This window comes from Mytilus trossulus, chromosome 9 (genome assembly GCF_036588685.1).
Source record: "Mytilus trossulus isolate FHL-02 chromosome 9, PNRI_Mtr1.1.1.hap1, whole genome shotgun sequence".
Taxonomy (NCBI): Eukaryota; Metazoa; Mollusca; class Bivalvia; order Mytilida; family Mytilidae; genus Mytilus; species Mytilus trossulus.
This window is the reverse complement of record NC_086381.1, coordinates 44,316,543-44,344,012: the sequence shown is the minus strand read 5'-3', so window position 1 is coordinate 44,344,012 and position 27,470 is coordinate 44,316,543. Positions and strand designations below refer to the sequence as shown.

Genomic DNA, 27,470 nt, shown 5'->3' with positions numbered 1-27,470 from the left:
CGGTTTAGTTTTTCTATTCTGTGATTTGTAGACCGTTGTCTTTTGTTCGATTTTATTTTTTTTCCATGGCATTGTCAGTTCTTTTTCGACTGATGAGTTTGACTTTCCCTATGATATCTATCATCGTTATTATTCCGTCGGGTCTTCTGAATATGCATGTCTCTTTTGTATACACTTTAACAACAAGAAGTACACATTTGGATAGGGTTTTCGGATCAGCGTCTAATTTGTTGAATCCATTTACTTGCCTAGATCTAGAGTAATAGAAAAAATACAAATGTTGCACTTTTTGCTTATGTTAATATAATTCAATGGTTACCCGTTGTTAGATTGCTTGTCTCTGTGATATCTCCCTATACACCCTATCATTATTTAATTTAATTTAAAAATGATAGTTTTATGGTTCGAGCACGACTTCAATAGATGAAGTACAAATTGTTTTTTTTACTGTACATGCACCTTCATGTAAACTTTTATTGTGATTATTTCCAAAACGAAAATCAACTTATTCATATTTTTTTATTGTTGGTTCATACTTATAATTACTGGATATAGTCCATACCTTTCTCGATTTTGTCTTTGAAGTCGTGACTATTGATATCCACACTTTCTTCCACGTTCAGTGTTACTGAAAGTTGATTTTCTGAAGCCAATACGCTTGAAGTTGGTTGCATAGTGGAAGTTGAAAGCAAAACGGAGGAAAATGAATTCATTGTAGATGATACAACCACTAGGGAAGATACTATCTCTTTAACTTGTGAAGATAAGATCTCTTTAACTGGGGAAGATACTATCTCTTTAACTGGTGAAGATAATATCTCTTTAACTGATGCAACAAGTTTAATCTGTATAGTATCATTTGTTACAGATAAAGTCTGTATTGCATCGTTCATTCCTGGTGTTGTCTGTATTGTATCATTCATCACTAGTAAAGACTGCATTGTTTCGTTTATCACTGGTGTAGTCTGTATTGTTACGTTCTTCACTGGTGTAGTCTGTATTGTATTGTTCATTACTGCTGTAGTCTTTATTGTATCATTCATTACTAGTGTAGTCTGTATTGTATCGTTCATCACTGGTGTAGTCTGTATTGTATTGTTCATTACTGCTGTAGTCTTTATTGTATCATTCATTACTGGTGTAGTCTGCATTGTATCATTCATCACTGGTGTAGTCTGTATTGTATTGTTCATTACTGGTGTAGTCTGTGTTGTATCGTTCCTTACTGATGTAGTCTGTTTGGTTTCATTCATTATTGGTGTAGTCTGAATTCTATCATTCATCACTAGTGAAGACTGCATTGTTTCGTTTATCACTGGTGTAGTCTGCATTGTATCATTCATCCCTGGTGTAGTCTGTATTGAATCATTCATCACTAGTGCAGACAGCATTGTTTCGTTTATCACTGGTGTAGTCTGTATTGTATCATTCATCACTGGTGTAGTCTGTATTGTATCGTTCTTCACAGATGTAGTCAGTATTGTATCGTTCATTACAGGTGTAGTCTGTGATGTATCGTTCATAACTGATGTAGTCTGTTTGGTTTCATTCATAATTGGTGTAGTCTGAATTCTATCATTCATCACTAGTGAAGACAGCATTGTTTCGTTTATCACTGGTGTAGTCTGCATTGTATCATTGATCACTGGTGTAGTCTGTATTGTATCGTTCATTTCTAGCGTAGTCTGTGTTGTATCGTTCATTACTGGTGTAGTATGTATTGTATCATTCATTACTGGTGTAGTCTGTATTGTATCATTCATCACTAGTGAAGACGTCATTGTATCGTTCATCACTGGTGAAGACATCATTGTATCATTCATCACTGGTGTAGTCAGTATTGTATCGTTTTTCACAGATGTAGTCAGTATTGTATCGTTTATCACTGGTGTAGTCAGTATAGTACCATTCGTAACTAGTGAAGACGTTATTGTATCGTTCATCACTGGTGTAGTCTGTATTGTATCATTTGTTACTAGTGAAGACATCATTGTATCGTTCATCACTGGTGTAGTCAGTATTGTATCATTCATCAGTAGTGTAGTCTGTATTGTATCGTTCATCACTGGTGTAGTCTGTATTGTATCGTTCATCACTAGTGAAGACATCATTGTATAGTTCATCACTGGTGTGATCTGTATTGTATCATTCGTAAGTAGTGAAGACATCATTGTTTCGTTTATCACTGCTGTAGTCTGTATTGTATCATTCGTTACTGATGAAGACATCATTGTATCGTTCATCACTGGTGTAGTCTGTATTGTATCATTCGTTACTGGTGTAGTCAGTATTGTACTATTCGTAACTAGTGAAGACATCATTGTATCGTTCATCACTGGTGTTGTCTGTATTGTATCATTCGTAAGTAGTGAAGATATAATTGTATCGTTCATTACTGCTGTAGTCTGTATTGTATCATTCGTTACTAATGAAGACATTATTGTATCGTTCATCACTTGTGTAGACATCATTGTATCGTTCATCACTGATGTAGTCAGTATTGTATCGTTTATCACTGGTGTAGTCAATATTGTACTATTCGTAACTAGTGAAGACATCATTGTATGGTTCATCACTGGTGTAGTCTGTATTGTATCATTCGTTACTGATGAAGACATCATTGTATCATTCATCACTGGTGAATACATCATTGTATCGTTCATCACTGGTGTGATCTGTATTGTATTATTCGTAAGTAGTGAAGATATCATTGTATCGTTCATTACTGCTGTAGTCTGTATTGTATCATTCGTTACTAATGAAGACAGCATTGTTTGGTTCATCACTAGTGCAGACAGCATTGTATCATTCATCACTGGTGTAGTCAGTATTGTATCGTTTTTCACAGATGTAGTCAGTATTGTATCGTTTATCACTGGTGTAGTCTGTATTGTATCATTCGTTACTAATAAAGACATCATTGTATCGTTCATCACTGGTGTGATCTGTATTGTATCATTCGTAAGTAGTGAAGATATTATTGTATCGTTCATCACTGGTGAAGACATCATTGTTTCGTTCATCAGTGGTGTAGTCTGTATTGTATCATTCGTAAGTAGTGAAGATATCATTGTATCGTTCATCACTGCTGTAGTCTGTATTGTATCATTTGTTACTAATGAAGACATTACTGTATCGTTCATCACTGGTGAAGACATCATTGTATCGTTCATCACTGATGTAGTCAGTATTGTATCGTTTATCACTGGTGTAGTCTGTATTGTATCATTCGTTACTAATGAAGACATCATTCTATCGTTCATCATTGGTGTAGTCTGTATTGTATCATTCGTTACTAGTGAAGACATCAATGTATCGTTCATGACTTGTGTAGTTTGTTTTGTATCATTCGTTACTAATGAAGACATCATTGTATTGTTCATCACTGGTGTAGTGTGTATTGTATCATTCATCACTGGTGTAGTCTGTATTGTATCATTCATCATTGGTGTAGTCTGTATTGTATCGTTCATTAAGGGTGTAGTCTGTTTGGTTTCATTCATTATTGGTGTAGTCTGAATTCTATCATTCATCACTAGTGAAGACTGCATTTTTTCGTTTATCACTGGTGTAGTCTGCATTGTATCATTCATCCCTGGTATAGTCTGTATTGTATCATTCATCACTAGTGCAGACAGCATTGTTTCGTTTATTACTGGTGTAGTCTGAATTGTATCATTCATCACTGGTGTAGTCTGCATTGTATCATTCATCACTGGTGTAGTATGTATCGTATCATTTATCACTAGTGAAGACTGCATTGTTTCGTTTATCACTGGTGTAGTCTGCATTGTATCATTCATCCCTGGTGTAGTCTGTATTGTATCATTCATCACTAGTGCAGACAGCATTGTTTCGTTTATTACTGGTGTAGTCTGTATTGTATCGTTCTTCACAGATGTAGTCAGTATTGTATCGTTCATTACTGGTGTAGTCTGTGTTGTATCGTTCTTCACAGATGTAGTCAGTATTGTATCATTCATCACTAGTGCAGACAGCATTGTTTCGTTTATTACTGGTGTAGTCTGTATTGTATCGTTCTTCACAGATGTAGTCTGTATTGTATCGTTCATTACTGGTGTAGTCTGTGATGTATCGTTCATAACTGATGTAGTCTGTTTGGTTTCATTCATTATTGGTGTAGTCTGAATTCTATCATTCATTACAAGTGAAGACAGCATTGTTTCGTTTATCACTGGTGTAGTCGGCATTGTATCATTCATCACTGGTGTAGTCTGTATTGTATCGTTCATTTCTGGCATAGTCTGTGCTGTATCGTTCATTACTGGTGTAGTATGTATTGTATCAGTCATTACTGGTGTAGTCTGTATTGTATCATTCATCACTAGTGACGACAGCATTGTGTCGTTTATCACTGGTGTAGTCTGTATTGTATCATTCATCACTAGTGACGACAGCATTGTGTCGTTTATCACTGGTGTAGTCTGTATTGTATCATTCATCACTAGTGAAGACAGCATTGTTTCGTTTATCACTGGTGTAGTCTGCATTGTATCATTCATCACTGGTGTAGTCTGTATTGTATTGTTCAATTCTGGCGTAGTCTGTGTTGTATCGTTCATTACTGGTGTAGTATGTATTGTATCATTCATTACTGGTGTAGTCTGTATTGTATCGTTCTTCACAGATGTAGTCAGTATTGTATCGTTCATTACTGGTGTAGTCTGTGATGTATCGTTCATAACTGATGTAGTCTGTTTGGTTTCATTCATTATTGGTGTGGTCTGAATTCTATCATTCATCACTAGTGAAGACAGCATTGTTTCGTTTATCACTGGTGTAGTCTGCATTGTATCATTCATCACTGGTGTAGTCTGTATTGTATCGTTCAATTCTGGCGTAGTCTGTGTTGTATCGTTCATTACTGGTGTAGTATGTATTGTATCATTCATTACTGGTGTAGTCTGTATTGTATCGTTCTTCACAGATGTAGTCAGTATTGTATCGTTCATTACTGGTGTAGTCTGTATTGTATCATTCATCACTGGTGTAGTCTGTATTGTATTGTTCATTACTGGTGTAGTCTGTGATGTATCGTTCATAACTGATGTAGTCTGTTTGGTTTCATTCATTATTGGTGTGGTCTGAATTCTATCATTCATCACTAGTGAAGACAACATTGTTTCGTTTATCACTGGTGTAGTCTGCATTGTATCATTCGTCATTGATGTAGTCTGTATTGTATCGATCTTCACAGATGTAGTCTGTATTGTATCATTCATCACTAGTGACGACAGCATTGTGTCGTTTATCACTGGTGTAGTCTGTATTGTATCATTCATCACTAGTGAAGACAGCATTGTTTCGTTTATCACTGGTGTAGTCTGCATTGTATCATTCATCACTGGTGTAGTCTGTATTGTATTGTTCAATTCTGGCGTAGTCTGTGTTGTATCGTTCATTACTGGTGTAGTATGTATTGTATCATTCATTACTGGTGTAGTCTGTATTGTATCGTTCTTCACAGATGTAGTCAGTATTGTATCGTTCATTACTGGTGTAGTCTGTGATGTATCGTTCATAACTGATGTAGTCTGTTTGGTTTCATTCATTATTGGTGTGGTCTGAATTCTATCATTCATCACTAGTGAAGACAGCATTGTTTCGTTTATCACTGGTGTAGTCTGCATTGTATCATTCATCACTGGTGTAGTCTGTATTGTATCGTTCAATTCTGGCGTAGTCTGTGTTGTATCGTTCATTACTGGTGTAGTATGTATTGTATCATTCATTACTGGTGTAGTCTGTATTGTATCGTTCTTCACAGATGTAGTCAGTATTGTATCGTTCATTACTGGTGTAGTCTGTATTGTATCATTCATCACTGGTGTAGTCTGTATTGTATTGTTCATTACTGGTGTAGTCTGTGATGTATCGTTCATAACTGATGTAGTCTGTTTGGTTTCATTCATTATTGGTGTGGTCTGAATTCTATCATTCATCACTAGTGAAGACAACATTGTTTCGTTTATCACTGGTGTAGTCTGCATTGTATCATTCGTCATTGATGTAGTCTGTATTGTATCGATCTTCACAGATGTAGTCAGTATTGTATCGTTTATCACTGGTGTAGTCAGTATTGTATCATTCGTTACTAATGAAGACATCATTGTATCGTTCATCACTGGTGAAGTCTGTATTGTATCATTCGTTACTAATGAAGACATCATTGTATCGTTCATCACTGGTGAAGTCTGTATTGTATCATTCGTTAATGATGAAGACACCATTGTATCATTCATCACTGGTGAATACATCATTGTATCGTTCATCACTGGTGTGATCTGTATTGTTTCATTCGTAAGTAGTGAAGATATCATTGTATCGTTCATTACTGCTGTAGTCTGTATTGTATCATTCGTTACTAATGAAGACATTATTGTATCGTTCATCACTTGTATAGACATCATTGTATCGTTCATCACTGATGTAGTCAGTATTGTATCGTTTATCACTGGTGTAGTCAGTATTGTACTATTCGTAACTAGTGAAGACATCATTGTATCGTTCATCACTGGTGTAGTCTGTATTGTATCATTCGTTACTGATGAAGACATCATTGTATCATTCATCACTGGTGAATACATCATTGTATCGTTCATCACTGGTGTGATCTGTATTGCATTATTCGTAAGTAGTGAAGATATCATTGTATCGTTCATTACTGCTGTAGTCTGTATTGTATCATTCGTTACTAATGAAGACATCATTGTATCGTTTATCACTGGTATAGTCTGCATTGTATCGTTCATCACTGGTGTAGTTTGTATTGTATCGTTCAATTCTGGCGTAGTCTGTGTTGTTTCGTTCATTACTGGTGTAGTATGTATTGTATCATTCATTACTGGTGTAGTCTGTATTGTATCGTTCTTCACAGATGTAGTCAGTATTGTATCGTTCATTACTGGTGTAGTCTGTGATGTATCGTTCATAACTGATGTAGTCTGTTTGGTTTCATTCATTATTGGTGTGGTCTGAATTCTATCATTCATCACTAGTGAAGACAACATTGTTTCGTTTATCACTGGTGTAGTCTGCATTGTATCATTCGTCATTGATGTAGTCTGTATTGTATCGTTCTTCACAGATGTAGTCAGTATTGTATCGTTTATCACTGGTGTAGTCAGTATTGTATCATTCGTTACTAATGAAGACATCATTGTATCGTTCATCACTGGTGAAGTCTGTATTGTATCATTCGTTACTAATGAAGACATCATTGTATCGTTCATCACTGGTGAAGTCTGTATTGTATCATTCGTTAATGATGAAGACACCATTGTATCATTCATCACTGGTGAATACATCATTGTATCGTTCATCACTGGTGTGATCTGTATTGTTTCATTCGTAAGTAGTGAAGATATCATTGTATCGTTCATTACTGCTGTAGTCTGTATTGTATCATTCGTTACTAATGAAGACATTATTGTATCGTTCATCACTTGTATAGACATCATTGTATCGTTCATCACTGATGTAGTCAGTATTGTATCGTTTATCACTGGTGTAGTCAGTATTGTACTATTCGTAACTAGTGAAGACATCATTGTATCGTTCATCACTGGTGTAGTCAGTATTGTATCATTCGTTACTGATGAAGACATCATTGTATCGTTCATCACTGGTGTAGTCTGTATTGTATCATTCGTTACTGATGAAGACATCATTGTATCGTTCATCACTGGTGTGATCTGTATTGCATTATTCGTAAGTAGTGAAGATATCATTGTATCGTTCATTACTGCTGTAGTCTGTATTGTATCATTCGTTACTAATGAAGACATCATTGTATCGTTTATCACTGGTATAGTCTGCATTGTATCGTTCATCACTGGTGTAGTTTGTATTGTATCATTTATCACTGGTGTAGTCAGTATTGTAGCATTCGTAACTAGTGAAGACATCATTGTATCGTTCATCACTGGTGTTGTCTGTATTGTATCATTCGTTACTAGTGAAGACATCATTGTATCGTTCATCACTGGTGTAGTTTGTATTGTATCATTCGTTACTAGTGAAGACATCATTGTATCGTTCATCACTGGTGAAGACATCATTGTATTGTTCATCACTGGTGGTGTCTGTATTGTATGATTCGTTACTAGTGAAGACATCATTGTATCGTTCATCACTGGTGAAGACATCATTGTATCGTTCATCACTGGTGTAGTCTGTATTGTATCATTCGTTACTAGTGAAGACATCATTGTATCGTTCATCACTGGTGAAGACATCATTGTATCGTTCATCACTGGTGTAGTCTGTATTGTACCGTTCATGTCTGGCGTAGTCTGTGTTGTATCGTTCATTACTGGTGTAGTCTGTATTGTATCATTCATAACTGGTGTAGTCTGTATTGTATCGTTCATCACTGGTGAAGACATGATTGTATCTATCATCACTGGTGTAGTCAGTATTGTATCGTTTATCACTGGTGTAGTCAGTATTGTACCATTTGTTACTAGCGAAGACATCATTGAAATGTTCATCACTGTTGTAGTGTGTATTGTATCATTCATAACTGGTGTAGTGTGTATTGTACCATTCGTAACTAGTGAAGACATCATTGTATCGTTCATCACTGGTGTAGTCTGTAGTGTATCATTCGTTACTAGTGAAGACATCATTGAATCGTTCATCACTGTTGTAGTGTGTATTTTATCATTCATAACTGGTGTAGTCTGTATTGTATCATTCATAACTTGTGTAGTTTGTATTGTGTTAGCTGATTTCAAAGCAACGATTGGTTGTGCTACCTGTAAAATATCAAAATAAACTTATTTTAACTTACATACGTTTTGCAACTCAACTGTTTTCAATACAAAGATACAATAACTGGATGAGAAAAAGAACGTATATTATTTGAAACAGTTATATGATTTGAATAACATTAAATAAATATATATCTGGACTTGAAAAAGATAAAAATAACATCGAAAACCATAATAAAAAGAGAATTTGCAGAATGTTAAACGTACAGGATATCCAATTGTAGCGCTCAATTCAACTTCAGACAACTTCTGGAATGTATTTGCTGCTTCTGTTGCTGGAACAACGGCGCCATCTTTGTGAACTTCAAATTTTACATCAACTGATGATCCATTAGTTCTTTGAGTATCTGTTACCTGAATACGAAAATACAATTTACAGGGATTTGGATGGGACTTATAAACATGACATTCATTTCAAACAAATTTACTGCAATGGATTTTCTTTTTTTTTCATACAGGAATTTCGTGTCTATGAGAGATACTTAAATGTCTCTGCATTGTTCATCTCTACTAGTTGCGATTTAGAGATTAAAATATGACAATGTTTCTTAATAAACAGACTGGATGCTGAACTATTGTAGTCAATTTAGTTTGGTTGAATTTTTGTGTTATTTTCGATCACTCCACTTACAATTTTTATGCTCAATTTATGGGCATTATGTTTTTTGGTCAGTTCGTCCGTTCGTTTGTTTGTCACGCTTCAGGTTAAATAATTTTGTCGAGTGAATGTTTGAAGAAGTTTACGTCCTATCAATTTGGAATTTAGTACACATGTTTCCTATGATACGATGAGAATTGATCACATATTCACGGTCCACTGAACAAAGAAATGATAGTGCAGAGAGTAGTGCTAGGGACACGTTCTTGATTTATATACATTAGCCTACGACTTAATTTAAAACACAGCTCATATAATATATAACAATGATTTTTTAGGGTAAACATACCTCGACATCAACGCCTTGTTTTGCTTGTCTTTTATTTCTGATCGACCTTTTCCGCCGTGAACCGCTGGCAGCAATAAAACTCTCCTCAAGGCCTAAATATAAATTTACAATACGTATGAAAAAATCTATGTGAATATAAAAAGATTCAATGAAAAGAAGAAATACTTTGTGATTTACATATACAGTTCCATATGTGTTACATGATCACCTTACATGTGCGAAGCACCGGAGATAAATCTGGTTTTGTTGCGGTTTAGTTTTTCTATTCTGTTGTTTTGTAGACCGTTGTCTTTTGTTCGATTTTAATTTTTGCCATGGCATTGTCAGTTCTTTTTCGACTGATGAGTTTGACTTTCCCTATGATATCTACCATCGTTCTTATTCCGTCGAGTCTTCTGAATATGCATGTCTTTTTTGTATACACTTTAACAACAATACGTATACATTTGGATAGGGTTTTCGGATCATCGTCTAATTTGTTGAATCCATTTACTTGACTAGATCTAGAGTAATAGAAAAAATACAAATGTTGCACTTTTTGCTTATGTTAATATAACTCAATGGTTACCCGTTGTTAGATTGCTTTTATCTTTGATATCTCCCTATACACCCTATCATTATTTTATTTTATTTTAAAATGATAGTTTTATGGTTCGAGCACGACTTCAATAGATGAACTACAAATTGTTTTTTTACTGTACATGCAAAGTAAAATTATATTGTACTTATTTTCAAAAGGAAAAACAAATCATATTTTTTCATCGTTGGTTCATACTTATAGTTAATGGATATAACCCATACCTTTCTCGATCTTGTCTTTGAATTCTTGACTATTGATATCCACGCTTTCTTTCACGTTCAGTGTTACTGAAAGTCGATTGTCTGGAGCCACTACACTTGAAGTTGGTTGCATCATGGAAGTTGAAGGCAACCCAGACGAAAACGAATTCATTGTAGATGATACAACCACTAGGGAAGATACTATCTCTTTAACTGAAGAAGAGAATATCTCTTTATCTGATGCAACAGGTGTAGTCAGTAGTAATACATTCATCAATGATGACGTCTGTATTGTGTCACTCATCACTGATGATGACTCTAACGTGGAACTAATTGTTGTAGAATTTTGTATAGTATCACTCACTGATGATGACGCTATAGATGAATCCATCACTGATAAAGACACTGTCGTTGAAACTAACACTGGTAAAGTCCTAACTGATGATGACTCTATCGTGGAACTAATTGCTGTAGAATTTTGTATTGTATCACTCACTGATGATGACGCTATAGATAAATCCATCACTGATAAAGACACTGTCGTTGAAACTAACACTGGTAAAGTCTTAACTGATGATGATTCTATCGTTGAACTCACCAATGGAAAAGTCTGTATTGTATCACTAATAATTAATGATGACGATACCGATGGATCCATTACTGGTGAAGTTTGAAATGTATCTCTTATCACTGGTGATGACTCTAATGTTGAACTCAATGCTGTTGAAGATTGTATTGTATCACTCATAAGTGATGAGAACGTTTTCGATGAATACATAACTGGTGCAGTTTGTAATGAATCACTTATTACTAATGGTGAATCTATGGTGGAACTGAGGGCTGTTGAAGCCTGTATTGAATCACTCATCACTGATGATGACTTGATAGATGAATCCATTAATGATGAAGTTTGTATTGTATCAATCATAACTGGTGATAACTCTACTGTGGGACTTATTGATGTTGAAGTTTGTATTGTATCACTCAACACAAATAATGACGTTAGAGATGAATCAATTGCTTTTGAAGTTTGTATTGTATCACTTATTACTGATGATGACTCGATCGAGGAACCCATTGCTGTTAGAGTCTGTATTCTATCACTCATAACTGATGATGACTCCATTGTTGAACTCATCAATGGTGAAGTTTGTATTGTATAACTCATCACTGATGATGACGTTAGAGATGAATTCATTGCTATTGAAGTTTTTATTGTATCACTCATTACTGATGGTGACTCGATCGTTGTACTCATCTCTGATGAAGTCTGTTTTGTATCTCTATTCACTGATGACGACTCTATTGTTGATCTAATCTCTGGTAAAGTCTGTATGGTATCACTCATAATTAATGATGAATCTATACTGGAACTTATTGCTGTTGAAGCTTGTATTGTATCAGTCATCACTGGTAATGTCTTTATTGATGAATCCATTAATGATGAAGTTTGTATTGTATAACTCATAACTGATGATGACTCCATCGTGGAATCCAGCAATACAGAAGTCTGTCTTGTATTATTTGTCACCAATGACGACTCTATCGCTGAACTCATCTCTGGCGAAGTTTGTATTGTTGACTCCGTTACTGTTACTGGAGAAGTTTGAAGTGTATCACTCATCACTAATGATGACTTGATAGATGAATCCATTAATGGTGAAATTTGTATTTCATCACTCATCACTAATGATGACTGTATCGAGGAACTCATTGCTATTGGAGTCTGTATTGTATCACTCATCAAAGATGATGACTTTATCGGCGAACTCAGCTCTTGTGTGGTCTGTATTGTATCACTCATAACTGATGATGACTCTAATGTTAAACCCTTCACTGGTGAAGACTGTATTGTATCACTCATCATTGATGATGACACTATAGATGAATCCATCACAGATAAAGACTCTGTCGTTGAACCTAACACTGGTGGAGTCTGAATTATATCACTGCTTATAGATGAGGAGTCTATCGTTGAACTCACCAATGGAAAAGTCTGTATTGTATCACTAATAATTAATGATGACGATACCGATGGATCCATTGCTGGTGAAGTTTGAAATGTATCACTTATCACTGGTGATGACTCTAATGTTGAACTCAATGCTGTTGAAAATTGTATTGTATCACTCATAAGTGATGAGAACGTTTTCGATGAATACATTACTGGTGCAGTTTGTAATGTATCACTTATTACTAATGATGAATCTATGGTGGAACTGATTGCTGTTGAAGCCTGTATTGAATCATTCATCACTGATGGTGACTTGATAGATGAATCAATTACTCGTGAAGATTGCATTGTATCACTTATTTCTGGTGATGACTCTATCGTAGAACTCATTGCTGGTGAGGACTGTTTTGTATCACTCTTCACTGATGTTGACTCCATAGTGGAACTCATCATTGGTGAGGTTTGAAGTATACCAATCATCACTGGTGATGACGTTAAAGATGAAGCAATTAATGGTGAAGTTTTTATTGTTTCACTCATTACTGATGATGACTCTATTTTTAAACTCATCAATGGTAAAGTTTGTATTGTATCACTCAACAAGGATAATGACGTTAGAGATGAATCAATTTCTATTGAAGTTTGTATTGTATCACTTATTACTGATGATGACTCTATCGAGGAATGCATTGCTGTTGGAGTCTGTTTTGTTTCACTCATTGCTGATGATGACTCCATTGTTGAACTAATCAATGGTAAAGTTTGTATTGTATAACTCATCACTGATGATGACGTTAAAGATGAATTCATTGCTATTGAAGTTTTTACTGTATCACTCATTACTGATGATGACTCGATCGTTGTGCTCATCTCTGATGAAGTCTGTCTTGTATCTCTATTCACTGATGGCGACTCTATTGTTGAACTCATCTCTGGTGAAGTCTGTATTGTATCACTCATAAGTAATGATGAATCTATACTGGAACTTATTGCTGTTGAAGCTTGTATTGTATCAGTCATCACTGGTAATGTCTTTATTGATGAATCCATTAATGATGAAGTTTGTATTGTATAACTCATAACTGATGATGACTCCATCGTGGAATCCAGCATTGCAGAAGTCTGTCTTGTATTATTAGTCACCGATGACGACTCTATCGCTGAACTCATCTCTGGTGAAGTTTGTATTGTTGAATCCGTTACTGGAGAAGTTTGAAGTGTATTACTCATCACTAATGATGACTTGATAGATGAATCCATTAATGGTGGAATTTGTATTTTATCACTCATCACTGATGATGACTGTATCGAGGAAATCATTGCTGTTGGAGTCTGTATTGTATCACTCATCAACGATGATGACTTTATCGTCGAACTAATCTCTTGTATAGTCTGAATTGTATCACTCATAACTGATGATGACTCTATTGTTAAACCCTTCACTGGTGAAGACTGTATTGTATCACTTATAACTGATGATGACTTGATAGATGAATCAATAACTGATAAAGTTTTTATTGTATCACTCATCTTTGATGATGACTTTATCGTGGACCCCAGCACTGATGCATTCTGTATTGTAACATTCATAACTGATGATGACCTTATTGTTGACCCTATCACGGGTGAAGACTGTATTGTATCACTTACCACTGATAATAACTCTATCTCTGAACTTATCACTGGTGAAATCAGAATTGTGTCACTCATCAGTGATGATAATTCTATCGTTGAACTCATCAATGGTGAAGTCTGTATTGTATCACTAATTATTGGTGATGACGTTACCGATGAATCTATTACTAGTGAAGTGTGTTCTGTATCACTCCTCACTGTATATGACGGTTTCGATGAATCCGTTACAAGTTCAGTTTGAATTGTATCACTAATTACTGATGATGACTTTATCTCTGAACTTATCACTGGTGAAATCAGAATTGTATCACTCATCACTGTAGATGACGGTTTCGATAAATCCGTTACAAGTGCAGTTTGAAATGTATAAATCAATACTGATGATGAATCTATCGTGGAGCTTATTGCTGTAGAAGTTTGAAGTGTATCTGTCTTCACTGATGATGACTTTAATGATGAATCCATTAATGATGAAGTTTTAATTGTAGAATTCATAACTGATGACTCTCTTGGTGAAACCATCTCTAGTGAAGACTTTATTAAATCACTCATCACTGATGATGACTCTTTTGTTGAACTCATCAATTGTGAATTCACTGATAATAACGTTAGCGATGAATCCATTGCTATTGAAGTTTGTAATGTAACCCTCATTACTGTTGAAATTTGAAGTGTATCACTTATCACTGATGATGACGTTAACGATGAATCAATTGCTATTGAAGTTTGAATTGTATCACTCATTACGGATGATGAATCTATCGAGGAAATCATAGCTGTTGGAGTCAGTATTGTATCACTAATCAACGATGATGATTCTATTGTCGAACCAATCTTTGGTGAATTCTGTATTGTATCATTCATAACTGATGATGACTCTATCGAAGAACTCACTGCTGTTGTAGTCTGTATTGTATCACTCATAACTAATGATGAATCTATCGAGGAAATCATTGCTGTTGGAGTCAGTATTGTATCACTAATCAACGATGATGACTCTATTGTCGAACCAATCTTTAGTGAATTCTGTATTGTATCATTTATAACTGATGATGACTGTATCGAAGAACTCACTGCTGTTGTAGTCTGTATTGTGTCACTCATAAACGATGATGACTGTATCGTTGAACTCACAAATGATGAAGTCTGTATTGTATCTCTCATCACTGAAGATGACGTTAGTGATGAATCCATTTCTACTGAAGTTTTTTTCGTATCACTCATTTCTGCTGATGATGACTCTATCGAGAAATTCATTGATGTTGAAGCCTGTATTGAATCACTTATCACTGATGAAGACTCTATTGTGGAATTCATTGCTGTTGAAGTTTGTCCTGTATCCCTAATCAGTGATGATGACTCTTTCGTTGAACTCATTGCTGCTGACGTTTGTTCTGTATGACTCATAAAAGAGGATGACTCTTTAGAAGAACTGGTCAAAGGTGAAGTTTGAAGTGTATCATTTATCACGGATGATGATTTTATAGATGAATCAATCAATGGTGAAGGTTGTATTGTATCACTCAAAACTGATGGTGACGTTAGCGATGAATCCATTGCGATTGAAGTTTTAATTGAATCAATCATTACTGATGATGACTCTATCGATGAACTCATTGCTGTTGGGATATGTATTATATCACTCATAAACGATGATAACTGTATCGGTGAATCAATATCTGGCGAACTCTGTATCGTATCACTCATCACTGTTTGGGATTTTTTTGTTGAACCCGTCACTTGGGAAAACTGTATTGTATCACGCATAACTAGTGATGACTCTATCGATGAACTCATCAATGGTGAAGTCTGTATTGTATCACTCATCACTGAAAATGACGTTAGCGATGAATCCATTGCTATTGAAGACTGTATTGTATCACTCATCACTGATGATGACTTTATTGTGGACCCCAGCACTGATGAGGTCTGTATTATATCACCCATAACTAATACTGACTCAATTGGTGAATCCATTACTGGTGAAGACTGAAGTGTTTCACTCATCACTGAAAATGACTCTGTCGTTGAACTCATCACTGGTGAAGTATATAATGTATCACTGATAACTGATGATGTATCTATCGTTGCTGTTGAAGTCAATATTGTATCACTGATCATTGGTAATGACTTTATCTTTGAACTCATCCCTGATGAACTCTTCACTAGTGAAATCTGTTTTGTATCGTTCATCTGTTGCGAAGACGCTATTGCAAAGCTTAAAACTGGCGAAGTCTGCATTATATTATTTATGATTGATGATGCTTCTATCGTTGAACTCATTCCTGTTGAGGTTTGTATTGTATCACTCATCACTGATGATGATTCTATCGTTGAACTCATTGCTGATGAAGTCTGTAGTATGTCATTCATCACTGTTGATGACTCCTTCGTAGAACTTATCACTGATGAAGTTTGTATTATATCATTCATCACTAATGATGACTCTATCTCGGAACCCATCGCTGGTAAAAGCTGTATTGTAGCATTTGGTACTGATGATGATTGGTTTGTTGAACCTATCAATGGTAAAGTATGTACTGTATTAGTCATCTCAGATGAAGACTGTCTATTGGAACTCATCACTTGTGAAATCTGTTTTGTATTGTTTATCATTTGCGAATACTCTATTGCAGTACTTTGCGCTTGGGATGCCAGTATCTTGAAACTCATCACTATTGATGACAGTATCGTTGAACTCATCACTGGTAAAGTATGTATTGTAGCATTTGTCAATGATGAAGACTTTAAAGCGGAATTCATCACTGGTGAAGTCTGTAATGTATCATTCATCAACGGCGAATACTCTATCGTGGTACTCATGCCTGGTGAAGTTTGTATTGTGGAATTCATTATTAAAAACGACCCTATTGTTGGATTCCACACTGGGGAAACCTGTATTGTGGTACTGTTCCCTAATAATGACTCAACCATGGAAGCAATCACATGTATAGTCTCTCTCGATTTATTCTTCATTGATAAAGACTCTGTCATAGAACTCGTCACTGTCAAACTCTGTATTTTATCATTCACAATTAATGCAGACTCAATCGTTGAACTCATTTCTGATGAAGTCGGTATTATATCATGCAGTACTAGTGAAGACTCTATGTTGGAAATCAGCAGTGGTGAGGAATTTACAGTTTCATTCAATTCCAGTGAAGACTCTAACAGGGAGCTCATCACTGTTGAAGTTTGTTTTGTGAGCATTGAATTCTCTATCGAGATATTAATGTCAGTTGAAGTTTTGCTCGTTGAACTTATCACTGATTGAAATATATTAGGGACATGCATGACGGATGAAGCTTCTTTGGTGGCAGTTACAACCATTGGAGTACCTGTTGTCAGTGCTGGGGTAAAATCCAAATGTATGATCTGTGATGATGAAAATGTAGTTTCTAATATCGGTGTAGATGTAGAATTTATGGACGGCTTTGAAGATAATGTGTTTAATGATATAACTGGTTTTGATGTAATTGTGTTCTTCAGCAATGAGGTGGTTGATGAATATTTATTTAATAATGAGGTAGGTGTTAATGTGGATTTCGATACTTGTTGTGATGTTTGTATAGCATTTGACAATGAGTTAAATAGTAATGTGTCATCTAGAATTGGTGTGTCAATTAAAACAAGTGTAGATGTTAGTGAGTCAGTAATAAGCTGTGTCGGTAAAAATGTGTCAATAGAAACTGAATTTAAAAAATGTGATTTATCTGTTGATATAGTTGATGATGTATCAAAATTGTGCAATGAAGATGTAAGTAATGATGAAAATGCTTCATTGGGTAAAGATGAATTATATGTAGCTGCAATTGAGGATGTTTGTACATTACTTAAAGTATTATCTATTGAATTTTGTGTTTTTCTTAATGCAGATGTGTTATTTTCTGTTATTGTATTGAATGAATGTGAGTTAAGCAGCAAGCTATTGTAAGTGATAACTGAGTTTTCTGTAGGATAAGGTATCAAATGAATAGAACTGGCTGTGGAAAGTTGTGAATGTGTATTTGTATCTGATTGTGATGTAGAAACAGATGAGGAATAACTTTCTTGTGATGCTGATGTATGTTGTTCCTGTTGTAGAGACATTGGTCTTGGTGCAGGTATGCTCTCATTCTTTCCATCAAGTACTGATGTTGATGCTGCCACTGAAATAAACAAATCAGAAAATAAACCGACTGTTGTGTCTTATATGATAACTGATGTTCATCTTTTAATTACAACCCATATACTCATTTTGAAGAAAATCATGAAAAATGCTGTTATGTATTAACATTTCAATATAACTTATTATCATTTTATGGTGTGTGGGGTTTTTTCCCTATAAGAGGCCATGTCCTGTTTCAGCATTTATCGCATGACAAAATGCGAATTTTCACCGCTAAAACTTAAAACCACTCCAAAATATTTCGAAAGAGGGGCAAATGAACCCAGAGGAACATTCAAATTCATATGTTAAAAATCAAAAGACAACGTCATAGCTCAAAAAGAAAAATCCAAACGACAAACAAAAATACATAAAACACAAAATAGAACACTAAATATAGAACACCAAAGACTAAGCATCAAATTTACTCGTTCACTGTATGTACACTTGTGTCAATATGTCTCTTGATTGAGATAAGCCATTACAATTGTTATTCTTTAGTTTGTCTTTTAATGTTGTGATGTTACACTATTATTTCAGATAAGGGTGAAGGTTTGTACCTCCTTTAACTCCACTGCATTTGTTTGCTCCTGTCCTACGTCAGGAATCTGATGCTCAGTATTTGAAATTTGTTGATGTGTTTCATAAGTGTTTCTTGTTTGTCGTTTTTCTGTATTTAGATTAAATCGTTTATTTCCCCATTTAAATGGTTTACACCTTTCAATTTTTGGGCCCTTTAATTATGGTTTGCTGTTCGGTGTGCGCAAAGGCTCCGTGTTGAAGACCATTCTTTGACCTATAATGGGTTACTTTTACAAATTGTGACTTGGTTGGAGAAATATCTCATTGGCATTCATACTACATCTTCCTATATTTCTGAATGCTTAGTCAGTATTAAGTTGATGTAGACAAATATCGATTTACACACCTTTAGTTGTAACTTGTTTGGTTACAATACTCAATATTTTTAATCGATGCAATACATATGTTAAACCTGATCATCATATTACCATACATGATCATGTATTTAATAAAAAATACGCCTTTATTGATTTAATATAAGAATCAAATTATGTTAGCCAAGCGAAAAACTATCGTTTGAAATTAAAGGAACATTTAAGTTTCCCCATTTAAAAAATTTACCCAGCTGTTCTCTGTGGGTGTGCCTAACGTTATCGTGTAACAAATGTATGATCATTAATTGACGGTCAATAATTTATTATGATGTATAGATATAACGATATTTCGATATATAATTATAACAAAATACGTAAGAGATGTCACATTTTTCATTGATATATGGCAATAAAAGGGTAATATAATTATCTTCATACTGATATATTAAGGTACAATGCCATTATATTGTACATATAATCATTTGTTTATACAATGAGTCAGGTTGTCATAGATGGTGCACCAGAAGTTGGATAAATATACTAAGAATTTCAACTACCTTAGTAGGATAAATTGTTTATTCTACTTGAAGTGTCAGATTTCGAAATTTTCGTTATGAGAAGTACCAACTTAAATATGTATTTGACTTTGGTCTAGAATAGAACTCCCAAAATGTTTTCTTTATATCAGCAACATGAATCTGGTTAATGAGTTTATGCCAAATTTATTTGTTTGCTATTTTAATTAGAAAATATTAAGGACTCGTATATTTCAATACTAGTGTACTATTCCTTGAAAAATGAAAGGGTTCAGCGATATTTTCACCTCAATTTGTATTTGAATTTGTTTGAAAGCGGCCTTTAACAGGCTTTGTGAACAATTTTAGTGCATTGTGTATAAAACTGTCCCTTTATTACTAAAAGCAAAACTAGTCCATTACAAAATAACAGGACAGTAATACCCGGTCAATATGACTGAACAGGGCTATTGACAAAATAACAGGACGCTTATGAATTATCAGGGCTATTACACATTTTCAGGTGTTATAAATTCAAATATACATTTCTTTGGAAAAGAAACATCAAGAAATTGAAAGTTTCCGCTATCCTAAATTATTGATTTAGCGAGGTGTGACGAATGGGTAAAAGATGTCTCTCTGCTACTACGTAATATTACATGATGTATCAATTGACAAAGACTTGACTGCCGATTTCCTGTCAAAAATCGAAATCATAGAAACTATTTATTAAAATAATCAACATTAAACATACTTCTATTTCTAGATTGCAGAGATGACTTACTTTAGCATTAAACACAATAATCAGATGGTTTTAGCAGTTTATTTTGTTAAAATTGATAGAAAATGTATTTAAGGAGATTACAATAGCTTCGCATCAACGCATTGTTGACAGAAGTTGTTTTTCTGTATTGATTTCGAAATATGTATACATTGAAAGATAAACTTGTATACAATATTAATATTAGGTCAATGTCAGAAATATCACTTTTCTGTAGGAGGCTCAGAAATTTGGGAAAGGGTGGGTTTCCGTTCCCTTTCACAGTGTCGAAAACAAAACAAAACTTTTTTTTCTGACAACGATTTATATTACTTGGTTTCTTACGCCAGTTTAAAATGGCGAAATTTATAGTTACTAAAATGTAAATATAAATATAAACCTAATTCCCATCCTCAAAGGAGACCCTGATTGTGAAGCGAAGATCGACATCAGACATATTAACTATATTAAGAAAACAGGAAGAGTGCTTGCTACGGTATGAAAACGTGTTTGCTATCACTATATAACAGAACATATCATTGTTGCCTGTTATGAACTGTGTTGTAATGGTTCATTTACCAAATCCTACATATTTTATATTTTGATGATAACACTTCTGTTCAAGTGAAAAAAAATATATGGGATAAAGCAACTATTTTTTATATACTTATAGGCAACAGATGTCAAGGTCTTCAAAGGTTACACAACCTTGGGTTGTTTGTTTCAATATCATTTGCATATTTACACATTTTTTAAGCTCTCATTGTGTTTTTTTTTTTTGCGTTTATTTATACCATCTATCCTCGTGCACTTAAGATCTAGAAAAGAGAAAGACTGTACCTGGTGATTGTTCAGAATTTCCTTCTTTTAAAACTAGGCTATTATTTTCTACTGTAACCACGCTGTCAATAATTGATGATAATACTATATCGGTGTGTTTGATTTCATTTGTCTTCTCAATAGCCAAAGATTTGGACCCATAACTGCCGTCCACTGATATTGAAGCAAAATTTTCATTGTTTGCAAAGGATGAAAATAGCTGACTTGATTGTAATGATGTCCCTGTAATTCCCTTTTCTGATAGTAAATTTTCGTCGATAGCTGACGAATGGGGTTCCAATAGGCTCTGCTCAGAAAAAACTTCTCCAGCGATGAAAAGTTCTGAAAAAAGATAATTGAGCTCATTAGATAAAGCGTAGTGGTGGCTAGTAGTCCTTACCCAACTGTTTTGTTACTAAATTGTCTGTTTTACTTACAAAACACTTGGAACAATAAAAAATCTGATAATAAATTGTTCAAATAAGGCCTTTGCAAATTGTTGAATTAATTACTTTTGGAGTGTAAAAAACTTGTTGGAAGTATTTGATAAATTGCATGCATATATTGGTGACTTTGAATCTGTTCAAAGTTTTGATTTTTCTACCCTATATACCACTTTGCCTCATATTTTTATTAAGAAAAAAATCACATCACATATTAACTGGGCATTTAAAAAGTCAGAATACGAGTACATATGTTCAAACTCTTTTAGATCATTTTTAGTAGCAATAAACAAAAGAACTATGTCAATTGGACATGCTTTGATACTATATATATCGACAAGTTATTGGAACTCCAATGTGGACTAACTGTGCAACACTTATTGTGGACCTGTTTTTGTATTGTTATGAGCTACAATTTATGACTAAAATTAGCATAGACCCATCAAAACAATATTTGATATAAAAATTGAACAATACTTTCAGATATTTGGATGATATATTGGCTCTCAATAATGACGACTTCAGTATGTATACTAAAGAAATTTATCCTGTTGAACTTACTTTAAATAAAGCTAATACTAACAATGACCACTACCCTCTCCTCGATCTTGATATCTATATCATTAACGGGAAGCTTAATACAAAAACTTATAATAAAAGAGATGATTTTTCATTTCCTATTGTTAATTATCCATTTTTAGATGGTGTCACAATCTTATGGTGTTTATATATCTTAACTTGTAAGATTCGCTCGTGTATGTAACAACGTATTAGATTTTAGCGAGAGAAATTTATGTATTACTGAAAAATTATTACATCAGGGTTTTCGATATCACAAACTGGTCAACATTTACTAAATTTTATCACCGGTATAAGGAAATAATTCGTAAATATAACTCAACATGCAGACATCTTATGCGTTCACGTATTTCACAAACAATTTATTTTGGAAATACTCTTTATAAAGCATAAAAATGTCACTATTCACCTCAGAAACTAACAAAACCTTTAAATAGAATTATTAAAAAGGGATATAGTTACGATGCCAGGTCATTAAAGATTGCATAGAATTGATGTGTTTCCTCACAAAGAGCAGTTATACTTTTGTGAATCGCATAAATGAGACTGTGTTATGCTTAATATATCACTTACAATTTCAAAAATCGTTAAATTATGACAAATTCGGAAAAATAACTGCATACCCTTCCGGAGCACATGCGTTTATCACAAGTTTTGTTATTGTTTGTCTTTTTTACGTTTTTAAATTGTTTTCTACTATTATTTGACTCATTTTCTTTATTGTTCCTTGGTTTCGTCACTCCCTGAATATGTAATGTAAACATAAACAAGTGAACTGTATTTGTATTGACGGTAATGATAGTTATCAAAGGTACCAGGATTATAATTTAGTACGTCAGACGCGCGTTTCGTCTACATACGACTCGTCAGTGACACTCATTTCAAAATATGTATAAAGCCAAACAAGTACAAAGTTGACGAGCATTGAGGATCCAAAATTCCAAAAAGTTGTGCCAAAAACGGCTAAGGTAATCTATGCCTGGGATAAGAAAATCCTTAGTTTTTCGTAAAATTCAAAGTTTTGTAAACAGGAAATTTATAAAAATAACCGCATTACTGATATTCATGTCAACACCGAAATGTTGACTACGACTCCCGGGCTGGTGAAACCTCGGGGAATGAATTTGTATCCAGTAATTGCTAAATTATGTTAGCAGTTCTCTTATCATTGATAATATCGAACAGTAGAACATGTCCATATGAATAAACTACTTGGTAATCAAATATTGGATTTCTATCAAAGAAAATTTACCATTCTCTTCAAAGGTAAAAATCATTTAAAATTACTCGTATGACCAGAGGAAGAAATGATACTATATATGTATATGTATGTATTATTATTCTTATCATTGGCATAAAGACATCTTTGACTATTATTGCTTTCAGCTACATTTAGTGCATCCGGTACAGATTTATTTTGGCAGTTTATTGGTCAATGGACCGTTATATTATGTTGCACTTCAGTATAAACAACATTGATGTTTGAATTCAAATATTCGGCTGAAGAAACTAAACTAAAATAAGCATGCTTAATATTGATGTGTAGAGTGATTTACACCAACATGCAAAACGTTATACTTAATCATCTCAACACCATCTGTTTAAGACAAGAAATTACAAAATGAGTACACTATAAATTTAATCAATGATTGTGTGCTGTATGCATTCTAATGTGTTAATTTGAAGCAGTCCTAGTATCATCTTAGAGGTGTCTAATTCCTTATATACATCAAAATCCCGACACAAAAAAAATGTATGCTATTTTTTTTTATTATAAATAAATTCATTGCATATTCCAGGATTGGAATTATGTATGTGTGCCAGATGCGCGTTTCGTCTACAAATGACAATTCAGTGACGCTGGAATAAAAAAACTAATTAAAAAGGCCAATTAAAGTACGAAGTTGAAGATCACTGAGGACCAAAAACTCCAAAAAGTTTTGCCTATTAAATCTAGAGCTAAGGTACTCGAGGAAGAAAAGCCTTAGTATATCAAAAATTCAAAGTTGTGTTAACAGTTAATTTATAATAATGACCATATGAATGATAATCCATGTCAGCACAAAAGTGTTGGTTACTGAGCTGGTGATACCCTCGGGGGTAAAACTCTACTAGAAGTGGCATTGGCCCAGTTTTTGTAAATAAACTCTTCATATATACCAGGATTAAAGTTTTGTACTTGAATCAGACGCGCGTTTCGTCTTCAAAAGACTCATCAGTGACGCTTGAATAAAAAAAAGTTAATAAAAAGGCCAAATAAAGTACGAATTTGAAGAGCACTGAGGACCAAAAATTACTATATAATCTTGCACATATAATATTACACTTAACATAAAAAAAAATCAAGTTATCTCTCTAAGAAATAAAAATATCTTTTTTTTTTTAGAAAAAATATTTTCTATAAATTATGAAACTGTTGCTGAAAGATAGGCGAAAGATACCAGAGGGACAGTCAAACACATAAATTGAAATAAACTGATAACGCCATGGCTAAAAAACAAAAAGACAAACAGACAAATAATAGTAAAATAAACCGTCATCATAGATACCATGATTAAATTTTGAATTTACTCTATACGCGTGTTTCGTCTACAAAAGTCTCATCAGTGGCGCTCGAATCCAAAGAGGTTAAAAAAAAGGCCAAATAAAGTACGAAGTTGCAGAACATTGAGGACCAAAATTCCTTTAGGTTTTGCGAAATACAGCTAAAGTAATCCATTCCTAAGGTAGAAAAGCTTTAGTTTTTCAAAAATTCAAAAGTTTTGTCAACAGTCAATTTACAAATATTACCATATAAATGATAATTCATGACAGCACAGAAGTGTTAAAACTCAACTAACAGTGGCATCGACCAAATGGGTGTAAATAAACTCATCATAGAAACCAGGTTTAATTTTGTATAAACGCCATAATTATCATAGAAAACGAAAGACTAAGCAATAAGAACACAACAAAAAAAATAGGGTGAACTCAGGTGGTCCGGAAGGGTAAGCAGAACCGGCTCCAGATATGGCACCCGTCGTGCGTTCAACATGGTCATCAAATTTTGAATTATTAAGTGAGAGAACATCATTTATATAGCGGAAAGTTAAGTTAAAGGATATTGCTATATTCTTATCTTTTCTTCCTTAGAAGTTTTTGTATGAAGTCAGCCTCATAATAATAAAGAAACAATTTGGAAAGTAGAGGGGCAAAATTGATTTCCATTGGAATGCCGACAATTTGTTGAAAAACACGTCCTTCAAACGTTATAAATATGTTCAATCAAGACATCAAGCATCTTGATAATGTCAGTTTCGGAGAATATTTTGTATGAAAAAGAGTTATTCTTTAGAAAGTAATATTTATCGCTCCCCAAGACAAGATACTTGTATCTACGTTTGCCATTCTTTTTTATGAAACAAAGCGATACCAACTCTCTCGGATAACTAATTACTAAACCCAAACAATCGCACATGCAAGTAATGAAATAAAATAGGCCGTGAATAAGTCAGAGCTTGAATACCTAAGGGTTTTTTTAATAGATCGAGGACACGCCAGTAGTCTATGATGTAGGAGCTGATCAAGGAAATCACTTATCATGTTTATATTATCTCCACCAATAATATGCTTTGAACTGAGACAAATCAAATTTCCTCTCAATGTGTTTTGACGACTTTTGAGAAAAAATACTTTATCAACATAAGGAGATGTAGCATGATTTGCCAAATGAGACAACTATCCACCAAAGTTCAAATGGAGTGGATGTAAGCATTTAAACGCAGCCATAAGGCCTTAAATAATAATTAAAAAAACATACCACATTGACGGCTTTAAAAATATGAAACATTTGATATAGAAAAAAAGAAGAGAAAACCAACATCCTAATTCATAACAAAACAGTTTACGAAAAACCAATATAACAGACACGAACCAACAACAAACACTGAACTACATGCTCCTGACTTGGGACAGGCACATAGAGAATGTTGCGGGGTCAAATCTGTTTGTGAGCGCTCACCTCTTTCCCTTACCTATGGAAATGGTTCAACAATACATTATAAGAACAAACTATAAAATGCTGTTAAAAAGGATTGAAATAATTTCAAATAGAAATAAATCTATCAAAAACACAAAGTTATACATCTCCAAAGAAAGACACTAAGTATTCGCAGTTACTACCAGCTGGTTTAACGCCAATAATAACTGATAAAAAAAAATCATGCAACTAAGACTAAGATGTCAGTTTGTACACATCCAACATCCAATAGTGAAAGACGGTTTGATTTATATGTCGACACGAATGTTACAATTTTACTATGAACTATAAAAAAAAAGAGTAAACACAAATGTAGAACTGCAAGGCAAATTCAAAAAAGGAGAAGTCCTTAACACCAGATAAAATCAAATGCTCGACGATATAAACCAACGGAATGAAAAACAACAGTTACTATTATATTCCTCACTTGGTACATGCATTTTCTGAAAAAAAATGGCAGTCAGACCCAGGCAACCAACAGCACAACATTTACTATCAAAATTGAGAATGGAAATGGGGAATGTATCAAAGAGACAACAAGTCGACCATAGAAAAAACAACAGCAGAAGGTCACCAACAGGTCTTCAATGTAACGAGAAATTTCCGCACCCGGAGGCGTCCTCCAGCTGGCCCCTAAACAAATATATACTAGTTCAGTGATAATGAACGTCATACTAATTTACAAATTGTACAGAAGAAACTAAAATTAAAATAATACAAGACTAACAAAGACCAGAGGCTCCTATCTTGGGACAGGCGCAAAAATGCAGCGGGGTTAAACATGTTTATAAAGATCTCAACCCTGCCCTTATACATCTAGCCAATGTAAAAAAGAAAACGCATAACAATACGTACATTTAAAATTCAATTCAAGAGAAGTCCGAGTCTGATGTCACAAGATGTAACCAAAGAAAATAAACAAAATGACAATTATACATAAATAACAACAGACTACTAGCAGTTAACTGACATGCCATGAAATGCCAGATTAGATTCTACACATAAAAAGTTAAAGCTTAATACCAAGTAAGTATTTATTTTCTCATACATGCAATGTGTTCTTAAAACAATGGTACATGTGTCGGTTAAAGTACGTAAAAATCAATTATTATGTCTGAATCAAGCATTAAGTTACTAGTAGACATTTTCTAATTTATTAGGTCTTTTTCAATCAATTGCAAC

The 27,470-nt window shown here is 34.1% G+C and overlaps 1 protein-coding gene across 1 annotated transcript in view; it reads right to left on the bottom strand.

Moving 5' to 3' along the window:
• Nucleotides 1-27,470, bottom strand: part of LOC134684652 (mucin-3B-like) — a 62,355-nt gene that overhangs the window by 25,261 nt on the left and 9,624 nt on the right. Inside the window, exons 2-6 of the mRNA XM_063543957.1 lie at nucleotides 21,270-21,590; nucleotides 10,544-18,259; nucleotides 9,743-9,834; nucleotides 9,003-9,149; nucleotides 563-8,780 (exon numbers count right to left, since the gene is read on the bottom strand). Of these exons, the coding sequence (XP_063400027.1) occupies nucleotides 563-8,780; nucleotides 9,003-9,149; nucleotides 9,743-9,834; nucleotides 10,544-18,259; nucleotides 21,270-21,590 (16,494 nt within the window). The remainder of the gene's footprint in view (nucleotides 1-562; nucleotides 8,781-9,002; nucleotides 9,150-9,742; nucleotides 9,835-10,543; nucleotides 18,260-21,269; nucleotides 21,591-27,470) is intronic.